General features: G+C 45.9%; 2 protein-coding genes across 3 annotated transcripts in view; both read left to right on the top strand.

Annotated features, from left to right (window-relative positions):
- Nucleotides 1-504: 504 nt before the first annotated feature.
- sf3b2 (splicing factor 3b, subunit 2) lies at nt 505-7,975 on the top strand. The gene is made up of 21 exons (XM_068587487.1): nt 505-682; nt 1,122-1,168; nt 1,338-1,388; nt 1,746-1,976; nt 2,581-2,677; nt 2,814-2,908; nt 3,065-3,173; nt 3,277-3,374; nt 3,580-3,840; nt 3,962-4,084; nt 4,174-4,254; nt 4,335-4,562; nt 4,676-4,825; nt 4,995-5,084; nt 5,168-5,275; nt 5,402-5,509; nt 5,758-5,900; nt 6,159-6,260; nt 6,761-6,860; nt 6,991-7,182; nt 7,583-7,975. The coding sequence occupies exons 1-21, from the start codon at nt 553-555 to the stop codon at nt 7,652-7,654; spliced, it is 2,616 nt and encodes an 871-aa protein (XP_068443588.1). The 5' UTR covers nt 505-552; the 3' UTR covers nt 7,655-7,975.
- Nucleotides 7,976-11,622: 3,647 nt separating this feature from the next.
- Nucleotides 11,623-18,314, top strand: part of LOC137792059 (phosphofurin acidic cluster sorting protein 1) — a 49,567-nt gene continuing 42,875 nt past the window's right edge. For both annotated transcript variants that reach the window (XM_068587485.1, XM_068587486.1), the window contains exon 1: nt 11,623-12,164. In XM_068587485.1, the coding sequence (XP_068443586.1) occupies nt 12,010-12,164 (155 nt within the window). In that variant the 5' untranslated portion in view covers nt 11,623-12,009. The remainder of the gene's footprint in view (nt 12,165-18,314) is intronic.

The following is an 18,314-nucleotide window of genomic DNA, read 5'->3' on the forward strand; positions in this document are numbered from 1 at the left end:
ATATATATATATATATATATATATATATATATATATATTAACTCAACTTACTTTAGAAACGTTAAGTATATATTGTTTTAAGATACTGTTGTTTTACCTTTCAATTTAGTAGGGCTTCACTTTATATTGTGGTATTGTTACTTTTATTCGAGTAATACGTCTAAATACTCCTCCCAACATTAACATTTTGAATTATAATATATTTTATAATATATTCAATGTGTTTTTTATGATACATATTTTATTCAAAGTTCGTTTGAGCAAGTGAGTAAGTATGAATGCCTTACTAAACGTCTAAGCTTTTTAATCATAACGTTTTATACAATCACACAAGGACAAAATTAACGATTAGAGGGATGTCACACAAGATTAAAACTGTCAACAAGGACATCTAGAGGCTATGTTTAGTAAATGCGGCGTTCATTCTTTCGGACTACATATCCCAGCAGGCAGCGCTGCGGGTCACTTCCCGTCGTACTTAGCGCTCATCCCGTTCTACGTCGCTACGCGTGTCCTCCGCAGCCGCCGTTGTCCCATTGAGAGAACCTGAACATGGCATCCGACGGACCGCCGGGTACCGAATCCCTCCCGTCCGATTTAGGCAGCGCTATCGCGGCACTGAACTCATGGAGCCACCCGGAGCTTCACGCCAAGCTGGCGGAGCTGGGAGCCCCCACAATGGGTAAGAAAAGACCGGGAAAACGCGAAGAGGACACCGGAGGAAGGACTGTGTTTAGCTAATAGTAGCTAATCAGTTGCTAACGCTAGTTAGCAAAACGCACCACGTCCGTTGGTTAAAGTTAGACCCGCTGTATGTTTACATTTTGATTTGCACACTCAGTATCTAATGTAATGCGTTTTAACGTTACTAAACGGTGTTAAAAGCAGTACTAACTGCACATAGCTGGTCCCGTTGTTAAGGAGCCCATTGCTGTAGCTGTTAGCTTGCTTGCTAACGTCATGTAACGTGAGGCACTTGTCAGGGTTAACGTTAGCTAACTTTTCAGGTCGTCCGTTTAGTGTTGAGGGGGTTTAACTAGTGTAAGTGCGATGTTATACCACGACTGTTAGCAGCAGACTTTGCATTTCTATTATTAAATAAGTCTTTTGTCATTCTTCAGGTCCCAGAGAGGAGCTGATGGACAGACTGAAGGGGTACATGATTCAGGTACATGGAACTACTAAGTCGGTGCCGGCAGTTTTACTTGTCTGTTTTTAAGATTAAAAAAAAACAGACAAGACAATATAAGATAAGATGAGACAAGGTTAATTAAATGATCTACTTCTCAGACCGTTGCCTATGAAGTCACTTATTTGTTTACTGTTTCTTTCTGCAGACTGGGATCCTCCTCAGCAAACCCAATGACGACAAACCAATGGGCTCCCAGGTAAATGGCACATAAATGTGTGGATTACATTTGGTCATGCACTGTTTTCTCACATTGCTCTCTTGTTTGTTTGCAAGTGGAAATATATTTGGTGTGATCACACATACTGCTGTTGGATCTCCCCAGATTTCTTGCACATGACGGCTTCATCATCTTAGTGTGTATTAACACCTAACATTGTGTGTGTATATATATGTATATATATATATATATATATATATATATATATATATATATATATATATATATATATATATATATCGGATATATTTTCAAATAGCACACTATTTTGAAAGTACCATAGAGTATGATGGTGTAGCACCATTATTACATGGAAAGGTATTTCCTTCCCTCCAGATGCCAGGTATCCCTCCCATGCCCCCGATGCCCATGCCACCCATGCCTCCTGGTATTGGCATGATCCAGGCTATGAGCATGATGCCCGGAGGACCCCCTCCACCTGGCATCCACATGGGCATGGAGCCCCCAGGCTTGCCCCCTCCCGGCCTATCGCAGGATGATCAGCTGAAGATGGTCCAGCACAGAGCAGCAATGGTGTTGCAGCAGGAAGAGAGAGCCAAGCAGCAGGTGAAGTTTACTGACTGTGTAATCCACTCGTTGCTTTCAGCTTTCTCTTTTTAAGCACAAACACAACACTGTGATGCAATCAGTTTGTGAGCTGATAGGATTAAGGAAAACAGAAGCAAGTTTTTGAATCTCTTCTCAAAGCAAGAAACACAAATTTATATACAGCAACATAAAGTATCTGCTTACAGAAACCACTCCAACACCTGCCACACTTAGCCGTGTGTCTGACAGCTGCCAGATAAAAGCCGCAGTCACTACAGAGCACACAGACAGACTGTTGCTCAGTCATTCATTGATTATGTGTATCACAGGGTGAGTCCCATCTCATGGATGAACAGGATCTCCTGGAGCAGGAACTGGTGAGACGGTAGAGATAGTCCACCTCATCGGATAGAACTTCCCTTCAGATTTAATCAAATGTAACAAAGACTCTTAGGAAAGAGTTTTTGTACATTTACAAATTGTATTACCGTTTAATAATAGTCACCTTGTATTAGTTATGGAGCATCCTTTTCCCTCTTTTTTGTTGTTCGTACACCCTCAATTCTATTCCTTTTCCGTAATTACGTACGTTAAGTCCCATCTCTTCCTCCTCAACTATCAGGCTGCGGTGCTGATGGAGCAGGAGCGTCAGCATGAGATGGTTAAGATGCATCAGGGTCAGGGGCCCAGACCCATGCTTCCTATCGGCGCAGTGAGAGGTATGTTGGTAATTTTTATGTTTCAATTTCCTATTCCTGACTTTTATTTCCTGACTCCGGACTTTTTGTACCACGTTTGGTGTAAATGATCACATCGTCGGTGAGGTTTTATCGCCTGCAATCTGTCTTTTTGCAGGTTTGGATCCACGTGGGCCGCTGCCTCCCGGTGTCAGTATGATGCCAACCCAAAAAATGAGAGTGCCACCGCCTCCAGGAGAAGATAACCGAGAGGTAGGCAGACGTTTCCCCATGTGTTCTTTTATTCGTAATGCGTTGAAGGGAAATGCTGGGAGATTTAATTTGAGCTTTTATATTCTTTTTTGCTTTTGATTGGTAACCGGCGCTAAAGTCTTAGTCACAAGTTGTGGTTTGTTGTTTTCATTCCAGGTGTGGCAGAGCGAGGAGGTGAGCATCAGTGGACCCAAGATCCCTCAAGCTCTGGAGAAGATCCTCCAGCTGAAGGAGATCCGACAGGAGCAGCTCACCGACCCCGCAGGTCAGCACTGCCGCTACTCGATGGCTCACTGCATCATATGTCCACTGGGATGCTGTAGCATCTGGTTTTATGATCTGATTTGTCCGTTTCTGTCTCTTATCAGAAGAGGAAGACGATGAGGGAGCAGATATGGACATGAACTCCTCTGCTCCAGTCATGTCTGAGACGGAAGATGATGACAGTCAGATATCTAAGAAAGATGTAAGTTTTTTTCCCCCACTACTAGTACGGCTGTACTAGTGATATCGCAGTTGTTTCGTGTTACTAATTCACCGTTGTGAAAACAAAATCTAAACTGATTGTACTTCGTGTGTTGTAATCTCAAGATAAACACATGCGTGTTAATGCCCGAAATAGACATGTTTCACAAAGTTTTTAAAAAAAAAACTTTGAACCTTCATTTCAGAAAAATCGCAAACGCAGAAATCGCAAGAAGAAGAGCAAGAAGAAGCGAGCCCTGGAGAAGAAGGAGCAGGCGGAGCAGCAGGAGAAGAAGGAGGAGGGCGGCGGTGACAAAGAGGAGTCCGAGAAAGACAAGGACACGGACAAAGAGAAGGAAAAAGACAAAGACAAGGAGCCTGAGGTGGAGATCGAGTACATCACAGAGGAGCCGGAGATCTACGACCCCAACTACATCTTCTTCAAGAGGATCTTCGATGCATTCAAGGTGAGTACAGAGAACTGTTGACTTGCTGCACTCAGGCAAAGCGTGTTTGTATTGCTTTCAGGTGTGTTATGTTATTCGCTTTTGTTGTGCTGTAACAAAGCCTCTTCCTCGTCTCTGCTAGCTGACTGACGATGTGAAGAAGGAGAAGGAGAAAGAGCCCGAGAAGGCAGAGAAGCAGGAGACGGCCGTGCTGCGGAAAAAGGGCTTTGAGGACGAGAAGAAAGACAGCGACGATAGTGACGACGTGCGGATCCTTCCCTTTTTGTCATGAAAATTTAAAAAAAGAACATCTTGTTTGTTTACACGTACGTTTAAATATTATTTTCTGTACAGGACATGAGATCAGACTTGCCAAAACTCTCAAAGAAGAAAATGAGGAGGATGAACAGGCTGACTGTGGCTGAACTCAAACAGGTAAATGAAGGCTGATAGTCATTATTCACGCTTCCACCCGTCTTGGACACTTTCAACCTCTCCCTGTGTCTTTGCTCCAGCTGGTGGCTCGTCCAGATGTCGTGGAGATGCACGATGTGACGGCCCACGAGCCCAAGCTGCTGGTGCACCTGAAGGCCACCAGGAACACGGTGCCGGTGCCCCGCCACTGGTGCTTCAAACGGAAGTATCTGCAGGGCAAGAGAGGTATAGAGAAGCCTCCATTTGAGCTGCCCGAGTTCATCAAGAAAACAGGGATCCAGGAGATGAGGGAGGCCCTACAGGAGAAGGTGGGACTTCAGTGACACTCGTTCATTTTCCACACTCTCCTTTTCAACTTAGAAAAACAAGAAGGTGAACTTTGGATGCAGCTTTTTCATTTTGTCTCATTTTCCGTTTACAGGAGGACGCCAAAACCATGAAAACCAAAATGAGGGAGAAGGTTCGTCCCAAGATGGGAAAGATCGACATCGACTACCAGAAGCTCCACGACGCCTTCTTCAAATGGCAGATCAAACCCAAGCTCACGATCCACGGAGACCTTTACTACGAGGTACTAGATCCTTGAGAATGTAACCATTTATTACCCCTTTTTAGTAAAATCTCCTTCATTATCCTGAAGGGATAAACTGTTTCAAGCCAATCACCAATGCTGGAAATAAAGTGCTAATTTTAAAAGGCCTGCAGATTGACCTTCTGTGTGTGTTTTTGTGTGTCTGCAGGGCAAAGAGTTTGAAACTCGTCTGAAAGAGAAGAAGCCGGGCGATCTGTCTGATGAGCTGCGTATCGCTCTGGGCATGCCAGTCGGGCCTGTAAGCTCCACTAACTTTATATTTCCTGCATCTAGTGAGGAAACATTGCCGCCTGTGAGCTTACGTGTCTCTTCCTCTCCCAGAACGCCCACAAGGTGCCTCCTCCCTGGTTGATCGCCATGCAGAGGTACGGCCCCCCTCCCTCCTACCCCAACCTCAAGATCCCCGGACTCAACTCCCCAATTCCAGACGTAAGACAACGACTCCTAGCAATAATAATCATCCAATGTATTCCTCTGCTTATGCGCAACAGCGAAGATGTTCTACTCCTGTGTCACCTTGTTTGATTTCCTTCATCTTGCTCTTCTCTCTGTCAGAACTGTACGTTTGGTTATCACGCCGGAGGCTGGGGGAAGCCGCCAGTAGACGAAATGGGCAAACCGCTTTACGGTGACGTGTTTGGGACCAACGCTGCAGACTTCCAGGTCAGGGCACACACACATACATAATTTTTTTAAATACAGAAACTGTAAATATTATCTCAATGATGGATGTGCTTCCTCTTCCTGTAAATGTCACCGCCATTCTTTGTCTGTGTCCTGCTTTAAAACGAGAATATCTTTTTAAAAGAACAACTAAAGAAAACTATCAAAATCTTCAACGGTAAATATTCACTTGTTGATCGTTAACTTGTTGAACTTATGTCTTAACAATACCTGGAATGTGTTATCAGGCCAAAGCGGAGGAGGAGGAGGTGGATCACGCACCATGGGGAGAACTGGAGCCGTCAGACGAGGAGTCGTCGGAGGAAGAGGAGGAGGAGGAGAGCGACGAGGAGAAACCGGACGAGACCGGATTCGTCACACCGGCAGACAGGTGCTCGACATTAACGATTGCGGTCAACATTTTAATCAAGGCGTCACAAAGTATCCATCTTTAGGAACATTTTTTTTTTTTATCGCTTGCTTTTTATGTATGAGTGAATGAGGCCATTTCTGGCTGTACGTTCCAGATTACTCTCAAAGCTCCAAGTGCTCAATATTCATAGAAGCACACAGAAGATGCATTCATGGAGATGCACACGCATGGATAAACTAACGTGCTGTGCTTCTGTTCCCCCTCCCTGTGTTTCAGTGGGCTGATCACCCCTGGAGGCTTCTCATCAGTACCCGCCGGCATGGAGACCCCGGAGCTGATCGAGCTGAGGAAGAAGAAAATCGAGGAGGCCATGGACGGGTGAGTGTCGTCTCTTTATCGTCACAACAATGCCGCCGTTTGAATCTCCCCATTTACTCCCAGGAGTGCGGCTCCTGCTGTGCCGACGCGCCGCACGCTGGGAACAGACGGAGCGCTTTGGCATTTCATATTTGGTTAATGAACCCAAACGAGCTCAGAATATGAAAAATGGAAACGCGAATGCAGCAGTTACATAAACATCTCTCTTAATAACTGAAAAATGATCGTTCTGTCGCTACTTTTTGCAGCCTCAGGTTGTAGAAACACCCACTGCAAAGCAGACTATTTTGTTGGATAAAAACATGATAATTATTACGGCAATTTTAGATTTTTTAACTTAACAACTCTACAAGTATAATTCTAATAGTATGATTGTAGCCTGATCTTTATCTGCAGCTCTGCCGACATGCTTTAAGATGTGCATCATTTGATTGTTCATATTCGATATATAAAACATTCTGGCGTGTATTCTGGGTTTCACCACGCTCTTGTGCTCGTAGAAACGAGACGCCGCAGCTGTTCACGGTGCTTCCAGAGAGACGAACTGGCCCCGTAGGAGCCGCCATGATGGCCTCAACGCACATCTACGACGTGTCGGGGGTAAGGCCGCTCTGTTGTGTGTTTGTGTTTGTGTTTGTGTGTGTGTGTGTGTGTGTGTGTGTGTGTGTGTGTGTGTGTGTATTGTCAAATGTCCGCGAGCATCGCTTACATCTCTCGTTCTTCCTCTCAGGCCATGGCAGCTCGTAAGGCGGGCGGGGGCCAGGAGTCGCAGGGCGTAGAAGTGGCCCTGGCGCCAGAGGAGCTGGAGCTGGACCCCATGGCCATGACGCAGAAGTACGAGGAGCACGTCAGAGAACAGCAGGCCCAGGTGGAGAAGGAAGACTTCAGCGACATGGTGGCCGAGCACGCTGCCAAACAGAAGGTACGGACTCACGCGCACGCCCGCTTTCAACACCTCAAACATGTGCTTTTAATTAAAAAAAGGTTCTTTAGGGAGTTACATTTCCTCTTCTGAAGTCTGATTGCAGAAGGTTTAGTTTCAGAAGTTGCAGTAAGAATCAAATGATGAAAGCTTTTAAAGTTGTGGCCGCATTGTCAGAAACTCTACAGCAGTTTCTACAACAAAAGACATCTGTTTTTACATCTGAAGAGGCTGCTTCTTACGTCTTGGGTTCCACTAGTTAAATTATAGTGACATTATAGTTTTATTTAAAGATTAAAAGGAAGTGAGTGGCTGTTCGTGAAGTGTGGTTTACTGTCATTTCTCTTTTGAAAACTAATAACCTGTTTTTTTACCTTCTCTCTCTCTCGTCCCCGTACAGCAAAAGAAGAGGAAGGCCCAGCCGCAGGACACACGGGGCGGTGCCAAGAAATACAAAGAGTTCAAGTTCTAGAGCACAAGCGGCGCGACGAAAGCGCTGCGAGACAACGAGCCCCCGGCAGGATATGAGAGAGGAAGAGCTGCACGCAGAGTTTCAACTTGAGGATGCCGACTGCAACGTCGATCATCTGTTAGACCAGTAACCATAAACAGTTTTGTTCCTCTTTTCTTTTTTTAAACTATAATTAGATAATGCTTTCGTGACGTAATCAGTGTCACATGAGATGCTGACGTGTTCCCTCTGTTTGACCCTACGTTTTCATCTTGGTTATTTTTACGTGTAGCCATGTTTCCTTTTTTTCATTTTCTTTTGTAAATAAATGATAAAACTTTACAGCTGTGCTGCCTCTGGTTTCCATTTATTTATATTCCATAATCATGACTTTGTGGGGAGTTACTGTAAGAAGTGTTTCACTTGCATTAGATAATCATGGGCTGGTGGTCAAATCAAAGGTAACTGCCAAGCCTGAGTCAGCTGATCCCGTCACAAGCTGGACGGGAAGAGGAGCGCTCACTCTGCACCAGATTTACTGGTAGAATGAAGCACGAGGCCTTAAAAAGGACTGTTCTGTTATATTATACAGAATTAGTTGGAGTTTTTAACTGTTTCTGGACCATAATGGGTCTGGATCATAATTTTTTACAGAAAACAACTGAATTGTGCATTGTTTGTAAAAGAAATAGTTTGAATAGTAAATTATCAAGATGTGGCACATTACTGGAAATATTCTGCATTTATTTGTATTTATTTTGCACAATTCAAACAATAAAATAAAAATAACGGAGATAAATGAATATCACAGTGCAGGAAGAGACAAAAAGCCGACTAGGTGTATTTAAAGCCTCCATTTATATAATTAAACTGTTACAAACGTAAAATGAAATATGTATAAAATGAATTACTTTTAAAATAAGTACAGATTATTTGCAGTGAGGAACATTTTCATAAAGCAATGCAGTTTGCCATCTCATATTTACTTGCTCCATAACGCTGATGTCACCATCGCTGAAACCAGGATGTCAGGGGAGCACAACATGCACGAGGGGCCTTTTTAATGTTAAGTAATGACTCATTTAATCCCACACACAAAATAAAACATGCAGGCTCGATGCAACACGCTGTAGTTCACGTCTCTACCGCTGGAGGGCAGTAAAGGACCCTGAACGCAGCAGTCACATGACCGCGTGGGAAGCACAGTGACCTAAATAGCTGCAGCAGCCGCATGCTGACTCGGTCAATAGTACACACACACACACACACACACACACACACACACACACACACACACACACACACACACACACACACACACACACACACACACACACACTCACAGGGAGCAACAGCCTATGTATGCCAAGTCAAAGTGTTTTATTGTCCCTTTAAGACACAAGGAAAGTGTTTCACAATGACACCTTGGTGAGTGGGTCACGTGCCCCATGGGGGTAAATGACATCATCGCTTGTACATGTACGCATGTCTTCACCTCTCACTCTCGGTTGGTTTCAGTTTAGGACAGATATCGATCCATCCAGTGGATCACTCTTGTTTATTACGGCGATCGACATTTTAAAAAAAGCTACTCCATCTTAAACAGCTACATTTTACTTACAAATGTACAGAGACATGTTTATTTTCCAACTAATAGAATGAAGGGAAAGTATTAATTGATAGACTAGACACTTCATTATTGTATGAATTGGTTAAATATTGCAAATAAGATAAATAATCCAAAACACATCAGTGTAATTCAGACAAAATGTCAGAGAATCACAAACTTGTATAGAAAAATGTATAGAATGAGCACGAGGGGAGCAAGTTGCACGAGCTACAGCTCAAACCTAATTGATTTTGACGTCAGCTTCAGTGTCACCTGATGACCTGCAGATTTTGTGGGCACTGTGTGAAAAGTAACCGCGGGATTATCCCGTGACTGTTTTAATCTGCGTGATTCTAATCTCTCTATAAGAGAAAAGCGCGTTAAAAAGAGCAGAGGAGGGTTTAAGTCCCGCGGGCTGAGTATCAGAGCGAGGACCGGAGATAGTGAGCGGAACCACTAAAGTAGAGTATAAGGATGTATAAGATACGATATTAATATACACACAATGCATACAACAACGTCCAAGTGTAGTGTGTGCTCATGTACAACTGAATGCTTCTTCAATGACAATTATTAATGTATTTGATACAAAGTTGTGATATTTCCAATATCCCCTGAATGCTACGTGAGTTGAATGTAAATGATTGCTGTTATTTGTGTTTATTATTAAACCATCACGAGCATTTAAAGCACATTGTGTTGTTTTGTGTGTGTGTGTGTGTGTGTGTGTGTGTGTGTGTGTGTGTGTGTGTGTGTGTGTGTGTGTGTGTCTTTTTTTTTGTAAACCCACGGTGATAATCTGCCAATAGAGGACCGTCCAGCTGGTGGCAGACAGCCGCGCTGTGACGCGGGCGGAGGAGCGATGAGGTCACCTTCTGATTCATATTCATATTCAGACGTTGTAACCGCGAGCCCTGCCTTTGTCACCCGAGGGTGCAAACACCGCAGCGGCCCCTGGGAGAGCAGCGGCGCGGTGTCTGTTACATGCATACATTTCTACATCCCAGTGGCATCGTGTCTGGTTGTAGTGACACTTCAGGGAGAAAGTTAACACGTTCACTGACATAGTTTTAATTGAAAAGAGAGGTGACTTCTCAGACTCTAACCGGTTCTGCACCTTCATGTATTCGCCTGTTCACACTGGCTGAAGGAAGATGCGAGGCCGCGTGACTAATGGGAACCATTACAGAAACACCTGAGGCTCAGGTGAGTTCTGCCATGTGAGCCGCACTGATCCTTCAGCATGACAAACCAGCATGCCCATTGTTCTCCCGTGTGAGAGTAATACACCAACCATACTCACCTGCAGAGTGTATGTCTGCAGGTGTGTGAGGGTGACACGGTGGCTGATGGGTACTGGTTGAATAAAGGCCATCGAGGAGGAAAGGTGAGGCTTCACTGTGTGCTATTGCTGTTATTCAACTATTTAATTATCTAATGATAACACGGAAATATTCAATTTACAGGTCTGTACAGGAGAATTGTGACCTTTTACTGACCTGTACACACTAACACACACAGGTGCTATGTTTCTTTATTGTCATCGTACAACACACTGTTGCACATTTACATGGTTTACACAACAGTATAATAATCCGGAGCCAAAAAGACAACAAATGGTTGGTGCACACAACACAACACATCATACACTAACTATAACTGTGTTGTTTAGCATTACATGAAAGCACTGAGCTTAATCTTTCATTAGTCATGAAAGAAAAAGTGCTACAAACAATTATTATCAGAAAATAGTATGGATATAATACATACATTTATATAAAATGATAATGTATATAATTTTCTTGTTTGAACGTTATAATATTTATGACAGTTCATGTGATTTCATAATGTGTTTTTTACAGATTGATAACAAATACAAGAATCAATACAATCTAAATATTGTTCAAGAAAAAGAGAGTAAAAACAATGAATAATAATAAAAAAACAATCATTCATTTCAGAGCATGAATTAAACTAAAATATAGCTGCTTAAAAAAATCAAATTTTAAACCGTTATCATATGAGGTCCAATTGAATTAACATGCAGCCTAAATATAATATTTGTAAAACATAAAAAACACATATACCGATATAGAGTGTAGTAGTAGTAGTGTGTGTAAATATATATTAGTACAGTAAATGTAAGAATAGACACATACAATAACACAGGATTTGAAAAAACCACAGTCACAAAACCACAGCACGCTATTGGTCTCTCTCTCTCTCTCTCTCTCTCTCTCTCTCTCTCTCTCTCTCTCTCTCTCTCTCTCTCTCTCTCTCTCTCTCTCTCTCTCTCTCTCTCTCTCTCTCTCTCTCTCTCTCTCTCTCTCCTCCCTGAAGAGGCGTTGCTCGCTGGTTTCTTGCCATTGTGCGACCGACTACAGCGAGAGAAATTTCCGCTTCCTGCACCGACAACCCTCCCCCTCCTCTCCCCTCCAGCAACGAGAAGTCGGGCTCGGGAGAGACACACACACAGAGACACACACGCAGGCAGACGCGGGGATTTGCCGCCTGCTTTTCGGGTTTTAAACCCCTCACCGACGACCGCGATGTTTCCTCTATCCGGCGGCGAATAGCAACTTTGACGCTGAACGTTGCGCGCGAGCGTTTTACGCAGTTTTTTTTTTTTTGTTGTTGTTGTTGCAACCAGCAAGAAGGAGCCTGAACAAAAAGAGGAGGACTTAACAAAAAAAAGACAACACACACACACAGTCGCGGAGAAGGCAGGCTACTACGGGTGTTCCCGCTCTCGTCGCCAGCCTCCAGGATGTCGGAGCGAGGAGGGCTCCCGCGGACTGGGGGCGTCCCGTCGCCGCACATGCAGCCCTCCAAGCCGGTCTGCATCACCTCCAACCGGCCGGTCCACATGAACCTGTACGCCACCTGGGAGGTGGACCGCTCCTCGCCCAGCTGCGTGCCGAGGTATGTGGGTGGGAAGGAGGGTGGTGGTGGGTGCGGGGGAGAGAGAGAAAGAGGGGGAGAGAGAGAGAGAGAGAGCGAGAGAGAGCGAGAGAGAGCCCCCGCGGGCGAGTAAGTCGAGCATGACTTATCATTTTTGTGTGTGTGTGTGTGTGTGTGGGGGGGGGGGGGGGTGGTGTTCGTAAATAGGGAATGACCCAGTCTGTGTGTTTACACTGGGGACTTTCACACTGCCCCAACACCCGTGGGGGCCCATTTGACGGGAGTCCCACCTCATATGGTATGAGTGTTGCTGTCACTGGAGGAAAGTCCCATTAAAGGCAACAATGCTCTGATATTGGTATCTATCTTCTCCCCGATTGGACCACTGTGGCCCCTTTAGGACCCTTGGAGACCCCAGATTGACGGCCACCACTCCATCTAAATAGCCATCATTCACCCAGTGGCTTTACAACCCTAGTCTTACCCCTCCCCCCCAGACCCCCGGCCTCTGGTCATAGGGGCTGTTTGTGTTGGAGCAGGTGCAGTGTTTCCCCAGTAGATCGCCTCAGCTGTTGCCCACCGGATCAATCCAGACACCAAGATTGATGAAGCAATGGGTTGCTGGCTGTCACCCCCCCAACTGTAGAAGGGCATTGTGTCCCCATATATGACACAGCTGTGATGTATTGGTTTGTCGTGTGTGTGTGTGTGTGTGTGTGTGTGTTTTACGGCGGAAATGAGGTGAAAACTTGCAACGCACGTTCAGGTGGACGACGCAGCAAGGTCACCGTGGTGCGAGCCGCCTCGTCCGCCTGAACAAAGACATTTTGACTCGCCCCCCCCCCCGGCGGCCAGGGGATTGAGCAGATGCACTCGCTCGATTGACCTGCGATGGCTTCGTCTGCGCGAAAGGACACACACATTTAGCTCGGGGATCCAAATCCCCCCCCCCCCCTCCTCTCCCTCCTCTTCCTCCACCAACCGCCACCTGCGAGCTGAAGTCTGTCCTCTTGCGTTTCGGGAAGCCGAGGTCACGAGTTAGATTCAAGGTCAACGGTTTACTGCCAAGGTGCTCATGTGATCCACGCCCCCCCGGCTGAGCATACGGTGTGCCAGAGCTGATGATGGATTTATATATACGCATATATATTTAGTTGTTTTGTTTTACAGCAAATCAAACAGAGGATGAAAGGAAAAGCTGGAGATGTACTCGTGTTCGTCTCGCTGACAGAAACATTTACACGTTCGGTTGCAGTTTTCACCTGTTACACTCGGCTCGTAAATCCGCAAGTTTTGCCTCCTTTCCCCCTCCACCTCGCCTGCAGACTGAGCCGCATCCCTCCAGATGTTTACTGAAAGCAATTAGTGGGAATAAAAAGCTTCATACAAAGCTCACATGCGGACATTTTAATGCTGCTTTGGAAAATGCTCCGGGGCTTTGCTGGGTTAGAAGCAAAGCCTCAAGGGTATGTTTTGCCTGCCTCTTAACGTTTTTGGCAGTGTGTGTTTGTGTGTGTGTCTGTGTGTGTGTGTGTGTGTGTACGCACCATGCGCTTGTGAATAAATGATGCAGTCCTGGTTCTATATTTTGGAACCGCTCGCATGAATAAAACATCCATTGTTAGCCTACATTTTACATATCTCTCCCTCCTGAACTCCTCTGAGACGACGGAGGATTACCTTTCCCCCTCCCCGTGTTTGCGTGCATATACCCACAGACATTTAGAACATATATTTATTTAGCCGGCGTCACGGTCCGTCAAATTAGAGAGACAGAGAGAGAGAGAGACCAAGAGAGGAGGAGAGGATGGAGAGAAACAGGATGAGAGAAGAAGCGGTGGCGCTGTCATCTCCATTTAAAGAGGATTTATCTCACACACAAGTGGTGGGAAAGTGCAGCTAATCTGTCGCGCATGTTCTTCCAGAGGCAGAAGAGGAACCTGCGTTTTCTAAAGGCTCAAAGTCAGTCCTGGGGATGTCTGAATGTTGCCCTGTTGCTCAATCTCTGTTGCTGCAAGAAGCACTCCCCCCCCCCCCCCTTTCCCCCAGAGGTGTTGTTGCTCTAACCTCTTCCTGTCGACCCAAAATGCCACTTGGTATGCTGTTTATGCAGCGCCGCTGCGGATAGAGTTTACCCCGGCAGGCACAAACATGCACCCGGCTTTTGCTTCACTCCGACATTTGTAGCGAAATCTGAAAAAAAAAATACTGAATGTGTCACCACGGAGGCTGTTTGTTTGTGTTGTTTGTTGTTGGTCGTATTCAGTGGGTGGGGGGGTGACAGGAAATGTCACAGTGCGAGTGACACGCTGCATCTGTCTCTCCAGTTCAAGCGACCGGGATACAGAGAATATTTTGGTCCTTTCTGAAAAGGGTCCAGAAGAGGCACGGCCGTCTGAAGTCGTCTCCACTTGAGGTCGAGTCTGAGTTCATCTATTCCACCGTTTACAAAAGAGGAATAAATCCTCTAGTTCGGCGTAGTGGGTGACACACACACACCTACACACATTTGAGTACAGGAACCATTTCTGCAGCCGCATAATCCCACAGCTGAGTACAGCGGCTGCTCGCCTCACCTTCACTGTGAAGCGCGCCCGTCAGGTGGAATGTGGGCGGAGCCTGCCGGCGCTCACGACCACAAATGGTTTGGATTCCGGCGTCCAGAGAGGAGTTGATGAAGCTCGGGCCTCCTTGCGCTGCGACGCAAGGAGTCAGGTATTCCAGGAATGGGCCCCCGCCGCACGCAGAGCTCCTCGCCATGCATTATTAACGGAAAGAAAGGCGCCCTTACAGAGCTCGGGTCCCGTGATGGCTGGACGGCGGCTCTTGCGCGTCAACGTAGCTTCCAAAAGCCATTAGTTTCTTTATTTTTCCCAGAGCAACCGAGGCATTGAAAGGAAGGAGTGGAGAATAGAGGAGAGGGAAAGGGTTCAGCTCTTACTTGTGACCGGTGTTGTAAATATCCCGAGCGCGGCCTCTGAAACCGCTCAGTGTTTGTGTGAATCAAACAAACCAGATACAAAGAGTCTGGATGTGTTGCTAGGTAGATTTTGAAGCTTTGACGATGACGCAGCCATGCTAGCTCTTTCCCCCGGCTCTTTGTCTTCATGCTAAGCTAGGCTAATGGCCTCCTACAGCTAGCTTTGTACTTGATGTATGAACTGGCTGTATATAGACTCAATGGGACGAATATATGTTTGAATATGTTTAATGTGTCACATAAAATGATTTGATTTTGTATTTTTTTTCCTCCTTTTTATAACTTTATAATACTGAAATACTGATTGTCAGCCTCTGGATTTCGTCCCGTAATCGAAGAAACGGCCGTGAAAAGAGAATTCTTCCGTTGTTGTTGTTCTTCTTCACCACTAAACCGCTTGAGGAAATTGCTCGAGATGCGATTGCTCAGAGACAAACAATCTGGAAACCACAATCTGAGACATGAAAGATTTGGAGGAGCCGGCAGGAGAACCCACCGCCTCCAGAAAGCTCACAAAATGTTCCCGTTTAGTTTGCAATCCATCAAGTGTAGAGTAAATAAGTGAAAGCGGCGGGGCATTAACAATAAATGCTTATCTGCTGGCCCCCGTAATGAACACCGTTGGCACGTAGACGCAGCGCAGAAACGCAGGATGTTCTGAATTATACATCGTGGGTTTGTTAGTCCCGGTTTGCCATAATCGCCCCGCAACACAATAGTGGGACGACACTCGTTCCTCGAGTGTCAGCATTACATTATTCACCCTGAAACCCCCCCCCCCCCAGCTGCTGAACACACACTAACGGAAAGAAATGGAGATAGTGCCAACAGGCTATCGTGTACAACACACACACACACACACACACACACACACACACACACACACACACACACACACGGGTCGCGGTGTTCATTAAGAAGCTTTGCCACTTGCCTCGGCGCTGCTCGTTCTTCCGCACAGCTGAGAGGCCGAGAGGTCTGAGGTTTCCTCTGCGGCTCGGCTCGATGAAGGGAGATAGCGAGTGTAAAGTGTAAACCTCCTCCTCCTCTTCCTCCTCTTCCTCCTCTTCGCCCTGACTTTCCACGAGTATTTACTCTTTCTGATAAACGCCATCCAATCTCGAGCCTTCGGGCAGAGACGGCAGATAATGACACACGTGGCCATTAGTGCGTTTTTAATGATCTGTTTATCCGGCGGCTTTGGAAAGAGTCAAGAGTTTTATTTGTATTATTTGTGTTGCAGTTGAAACCAGTAAAATCGTCTCGTTTTTTCCAGCTTTTTTTTTCCCTCTTCTTCTTCTTCTCGGCAGCTTGAAAGCTGACAGGCTGTTAAAAAGAAGTAAAAAAAACAAAAAAACTGAAGCGAAAACTCTCAACAGCTTTAAAAAGCTGCTAACCCACTCAAACAAATGTTCACTGCTGCGCTTTTCAGACGGGATGTCCAAATAGAGGCACGCATGCTCTTTTATAGGCGCTCCTGAGAAACAATAGAGGCTTGAAAATGAGTCAAAAGTGTCAGCGTTGGTATCGGACCCAAAAGGCCTGAATGGCTGAGACAACACCTGTTCTGTGCGGTGTGGTTGCCCCTTTTTTGGGGGATGTAAAGGCTTCGATGACGGTCCTCATACTCAGCTCACATCTGTTAATGTGACCTCTGTTGCTGTCGACATCTCAGGAGGCTGCATTGGAAGAGAAGCAGCCTCCCAGAGATGAACGGGTCCAGAAGAGAAGTCGAGCAGAAATCGCGTGGTTTGGTTTTATTGCTCTAAGTGTGTGTGAGAGAGAGAGGAGAGTAAAGGCAGTGGAAATGAGTGTCCCTCCTCTTCATCCTCCTCCTCCTCCTCTGCGTTGATGTTGTGGTTGAGTTGTGCTCCACGCTGCTGTGGTCTGAGGGACCTTTGTTACGCTGGAGGTTTGTGTTTTTGAGGGCTTATGTCTCCTGGCAGTGATCCCTCTGCTCTGGAATCATAGACTCCCATCTGGCATCTCTCTCTCCCTCCCTCCCTCTCTCTCTCTCTCTCACACACACACACGCGTGTAGTGACACCCGGCCGCGGACAATGTCACTGGCATATGCTTTCGCTTTCACCTGATGTGTTCTGAACAAGGGCACAGTGGCATCCAGTTACATAAAAGGACATGCTGCGAGGGGAACACAAGCCGCGCCGACAACAGGTACACAATCGCACAGGCGTTCACACTGGATAATGTTATGACAAAGCGTTTATTCCCCCCCTCCTCCCCTCTTCCCGTCATAATCTCATTTTCAGCCTGTTGAAACATAAGCCGGATGCTTAGACGGGAGATTGAGCTGGAAAAAACGAAAGGTTTCCCCATTCAGTGCGTGCAGGAGTGTGTTTATATTTTGCAGATGTCTGCACGTATCTGGGGAGGAAGCTGTCTGGAACGTCTCTCTTGCCAACAGCACAGTCGCACTGTTCAAATGTGGAAACAAAGACACACACAGGAGCGAGCGAGCGGACTCGCACAAACCGCGTTGGGATGTAAGCGACTCGACAGCGGCTACATCTCCTCCTCCTCCTGCGTGCTGTGTGTGTGTCTGCTGTGTGTGTCTGCGTAGTCCGATGCAAACGATGTGTGCAACGCCGTCTGTAATCCCTTCGAGCTCAGGTTACACACAGTTTCTCCCAGGTGATAACAACGCAAGCTTGTAATGCACTTAACACAGATTGACCTCGACACTGTGCCCGTCAGTATTACTGGCGGCCATTTATCGGCGTTTCTTTAATTCTCGGGGTCGTTTACGGGGATGTTGCCTCAGGGCTCTTATTTGTGTACGATTCTGATTTCTGATGACCGCCGGTACTTTTTGCACGTTTTTATTTGCAGAAAAAAAAGATAGTTTTTTTCTAATTACTTTGGAACAAACACATGTTGCCATCTAAAGTGTTTAATCGAGTAGTTTATCTCTCTTTTATATCTTTTTTTGACCTGACCAGCCGAAGCAGGAAGCCAAAAAAGGTCTTGGCTAGGGATTGGACGGACCATCTGTCAATCAAACTCTTGGCGGGAGCCGGTAAACGAGCGAAAACATCTCTTGTAAAGCCTTCGAAGCCGTTCTTTGCTCCTCATTCAATGACGAAATACTCTAGTTATGATATAACTGAGTATATGGCGTAAACTTAACTATGACATAATTACAGAGCGGCATTGATACCGCTGCATGGTAA

This window comes from Clinocottus analis, unplaced genomic scaffold (genome assembly GCF_023055335.1).
Source record: "Clinocottus analis isolate CAN_PGR_092001 unplaced genomic scaffold, fCliAna1.0.p SCAF_21, whole genome shotgun sequence".
In the NCBI taxonomy this organism is placed as follows: Eukaryota; Metazoa; Chordata; class Actinopteri; order Perciformes; family Cottidae; genus Clinocottus; species Clinocottus analis.